We start from the raw sequence: 4,372 nt of genomic DNA on the forward strand, positions 1-4,372 counted from the left end.
GTATAGGCAACGTGACGCTAACTCGATATATACTTGTGTTAAGTGCAAATTTTACAGGAGTTGGCATCCATCCTGGATCGGACTGAAATGCACAGTCGTTACACAGTATTTAATTGGCTCGGTGACTAACTTCAATTGAGAAAAAGGGAATTGACATTTTCAATTTAATTGCCTTATAAATGAGCTCTTCTTGTCGTTTTCCCCTTTTCTGTAGCGAAATGATCAGATGGGTCCGTCATTAATATTTGATTTCCCAATCTGTTGATCATTTAAATTAGGATTAGTCGGATTGACTGCAATTCTACAGGAGCAGAAATAGGAAGCATCAAGTCGCATGTGGAAAAATCAGGCTGAGATTTTATTTACAAACATTTCCGAGTCCATTGTTTCGCGAAGAAAAAAAACAGCCGCATAAATTAGTAAAAGCTCTGGGTCAAGTCCTTACAAAAATACAATTCAGAGTTTTGCCTCCTTCTTCCAGCACACTCGATGCACAGAGACGATATTTTACAAAAAAAAACCCCACAAATCTGGTTTTCGTCGCATCACACTTTTTTTTTCCAAGTACGGTGACATTTTCGGGTCATTGGACGTTTTCACAGCAAATAATGAGTTGAATTTCTTCTGATTTCTTTAAGATTTATGTTAATTTGTTCGTCTTCGGTTTGTGAATTGGGACGTTTATGTGACAAAGAGGTGTTTTTATATATTATTTTTAAAAGGCTTTATGGCACTTATTTGAAAGGACGACGGTTTTCTATTCAGAACAAGTGTGACACCTACCTGCGAATCTGGGAAAAGTTTAAGTCAACACTCTTAAGTGAATGGGTTCCAGTATCGTAATGTTGAGGAGGGGGAAATATGAGCAGCGAAAGAAAAGCCTGCGGCCATCACTGGAAAATTAAACGAATTTACATGGTAAACGAAAATAACTTGGGCAGTTGAGAGTTTAGTGATGAGAGGGGAGTAGGCGACTTTATCTTATACGGATGTCACTATGTGTTCCGTTCTCATTGCCTCATATATAGTAGCACCGCTATGCTTTTTTTTGGCGATAGTAATGAGGACTAAATTTGGCATAAAATCGAACTCATTAGTAAAGTTCACCAGCTGATTGATTTGCATAAAACACGACACTGATTGGATGTAATTAGGTTAAAGGATGGCACTTTAGTTTTAGCCTTATTATTCCAGCCAGTTCTTCTACTCCAACAGCTGCATATTAAAAGTGCCGCACACTTTTTTTCGGTATTAATTTTCTTTAAAATAACGAATCGTCCTCTAAGAGGGAGGGAGGGAGGGAGGGGTGGGAAAGGGAAACAAGCCAAAGAGCATTGCTTGCCTGGATGTGTAAGCTAAAACTGTGTTTTAATTAAATATTTACATTTTTTTTCAGCATCGACCTTCGAAATGATTTTGTCTCTGGTATGTCTTTTAATTTTGCTGAAGCCTTTCCCCGACTTCCGGAGAAACAACTTTCATCTTAAATTAAACCGCCATCGTATTAATTAGGAAACATTTCAAAAACACAGATTTATATTATATATGTATATATATTATACGAAAGAACAACATTAATATCTGTACAAGAGACTCGTTTCATAATTTACTTCAAAGGGCGTATTATCCCTTTTAAATACAAAAATGCTACATTAAATATACAGAATTAGTCTCAATACAAATTAATTCGTGGTTGGTTAAGACGGTTTTTTTTTCAGGCGTCACCTTTGAACAGTTTGAATTAACCGTTTGGAATATATCAGAAACTAAACTTCTTTGTTATTTTATACCACCTTGACGGGGAAATAATTTGCCATGGCAAAATAAATAATGTCCAGAGATTCGGTGAAGAACCATATTAAATGTTCGACATACCTTTCTTCAACTCATAAGACGATGTGTCCTTGCAGTGATCTATTGGTACCGGACTCTTTGTTTTAGATTCTGGACAGAGTTTTGCTAGCGCCTCTGCTCTGCTTAAGACAGTCTGACTTAATCCATTAGAACTGAAGTGATTTGTGCTGCTACTTCCATGGTGGCTGTGAAGGTGTCCGAAAGTGCCATAGTTCGTGTAGCCCGTATAGAAGGGAGAGGTGTAGTAGAGAGGCCGACCCAGCACGGCGCTGTTCGGGTAGGGGCAAGGGGAACGGGACGGCGAAGAGGCGCTGGCGGGCACGGCGCAGCCATGGCCCGGGCACGCACTCGGCTGCTGCTCGTTCTGTTCTTTCGACTTGTCCGAAGTGGCGATTTCCGCTAGGGACCAGAGTTTGGGCTTGGAGCTTGTTGCCGGGGGTGAATGGATGACTGAAGTCACACTGCAGTTCGCTGTGTTACTGGGAAGAGTGTGAGCTCGATTTGTATGTGAATTTTCCAAGTCGGAGTCGTGACTTTCGTGCAAGAGCTCAGTTCCGTGAGGCACAACCAGGGAAGAAGTGGTAGCTTTAGGAGAGTGAATGGTCTCTTTTTCCTCCGAGTCTTTAAATTCGGAATCGCTAAGGATCTCTTTTCCGGGATCTTGGTCTTCAAACCTTTCGCAAGCAATTTCTATTCCGCTCGATTTCTGATTCCCTGTGTTGATCAATCGAAAAAGGAAATAAACATCACATTCTATCATCAAACATTAAAATCACAATCTAATTGTATTTACTTCATCAGCATCTGTGATTAGTCATATTTCTTAACTCAACAAGAAAAACATTTCTAATGTTTCTGGGTTTCAGAAAGGAGCGAAAATTACAATTCAAACGAAAATCGGTGTGTTATTTGCATAGGCGTGCGTTATAAATAATACACCAAAATCAACTTCGCGCTCTTAGTGGAATTGATTTATCTAAAATATTAATTAATTTCTCACCTGGCTCTAGCTCCGATGAGTTTCCCTTCTCCAAAGATTTCTGTGGCTCATCTTCGTCGTTCTTCTCCAGATCTATGTTCTCTTCTTCTTCCTCGTCTTCGCTCCTGTTTCTCGGGGTCCAGGTCATTTTATTTTCCTTCTTCAACCTCCTCCTGGCGTTCGCGAACCAGGTGGACACTTGGGTCAGCGTCATTTTCGTGATAATGGCCAGCATAATCTTCTCGCCTTTGGTGGGGTAGGGGTTCTTCCTGTGTTCGCTGAGCCAGGCTTTGAGGGTGGCGGTAGCATCTCTGGTGGCATTTTTCCGGTAAGCTGGGTCACCGTAGGGATAAGAGCCTAAAGGAGCGGCGTACGGGTGATATCCTATAGATCCAGCCATGCCCGTGGAGTGATCATAGGGAGAGCCCTAAGACAACAAACACCCGTCAAAATCGCGTTTTGCACCAAATGCTTCAACTGTAAACCATTTAACAATAAGAGATAGACATATTTTTAAAGCTGCCCGCTTTTATTTTAATTAGAATAAAGCCGGCTTTTTTAAATATCAATTTCCCCCAAATTGTTCTTAACTAAAAACAAATATCATTCAAGTAACAATCTGGGAAGCTCGAAAAGTTTGTCTGATCGCCACGATCTTAGCGAAGCACCATTGTGTAACAGCAGTAGTTACAAATGCATTTTCACCGTGTCTGGAAAAAAAAAGAACTTACCACGTAGGAAGTGAAGGCAGCGGTCGGGTCTGTGCCATACTGGAGGTGGCTGTTATAGCCTGGGGAAGGGGCTGTAAACGCGGTAGATCCGGCGTACGGGCTGAACGCAGATCCCGAAGAAGATCTCCCAAGTTCATCCGTCCTGGGTCCCGATATGACGCTCGTGCTGTACGCTGGACACGAGTAAAGAGCTAGCGAAGCTGACGGTTGATACAAGTAACCCTGAGGATACGACATGGCTAAGATTAGTGGCTGTGTGTCTCTGTGTGAATCAACCCCCTATTTCCAAGGCTTTTATGTGAAATGTGTGAACTGGAATCATACACCGGCAGATTGCCTGGGTCTGCGCTGTCAGCTGCAAGCTGACTCTCCCAGTGTTTACTTGCTTGCCGAAGTTTTCCTTTGGATGGGGCTGCTTGGAAAAGGTCCTGCAAGATGCAAGTTAGAAATTCAGGATTTCTGACGCCTTCTACGCACTCGCAGCTCCTCCTATCAGGGTGTTGTCAATAGAAGAAAGGCAGCAGCGTGCTGGGGTGCCACAGCCAACCTAATGATCTCTCTCTCTCTCTCTCTCTCTTTCAAGGCTCAAGTGCGCCGGCCCCTGGATGCCAATCTTTTACCAGGCTCCACAACTTAACTTTACTTTGCTCATGTTGTGCGTGATCGAAGTCTGGCGAATCACATCACGTAAAATCGGGCACAAACGTAAACTTACTGGAAATGCGTGCCAATTATAGGCTGCTAAAAGCATTTCTTGAAATGTAAATTTACCGTCCAGAATTAAATACAATTCTATCGTGCGCGAACG

The 4,372-nt window shown here is 42.2% G+C and overlaps 1 protein-coding gene across 1 annotated transcript; it reads right to left on the minus strand.

Moving 5' to 3' along the window:
- Positions 1-1,598: 1,598 nt before the first annotated feature.
- On the minus strand, positions 1,599-3,954 carry irx5a (iroquois homeobox 5a). Its single transcript, XM_069899525.1, has 3 exons — positions 3,565-3,954; positions 2,855-3,260; positions 1,599-2,568 (listed from the first exon to the last, which is right to left on the minus strand). The coding sequence occupies exons 1-3, from the start codon at positions 3,799-3,801 to the stop codon at positions 1,859-1,861; spliced, it is 1,353 nt and encodes a 450-aa protein (XP_069755626.1). The 5' UTR covers positions 3,802-3,954; the 3' UTR covers positions 1,599-1,858.
- Positions 3,955-4,372: the final 418 nt, after the last annotated feature.

Source organism: Narcine bancroftii, chromosome 10 (assembly GCF_036971445.1).
Source record: "Narcine bancroftii isolate sNarBan1 chromosome 10, sNarBan1.hap1, whole genome shotgun sequence".
Lineage (NCBI taxonomy): Eukaryota > Metazoa > Chordata > Chondrichthyes > Torpediniformes > Narcinidae > Narcine > Narcine bancroftii.

Bases quoted from the DNA above. Each gene is read 5' to 3' on its own strand.
- irx5a (XM_069899525.1), bottom strand. From the start codon at position 3,801: ATGTCGTATCCTCAGGGTTACTTGTATCAACCGTCAGCTTCGCTAGCT. The intron at 3,261-3,564 runs GTAAGTTCTTTT...TTGTTGTCTTAG, and splicing joins CTGCCTTCACTTCCTACGTG to GGCTCTCCCTATGATCACTC. The intron at 2,569-2,854 runs GTGAGAAATTAA...TGATCAACACAG, and splicing joins CTCATCGGAGCTAGAGCCAG to GGAATCAGAAATCGAGCGGA.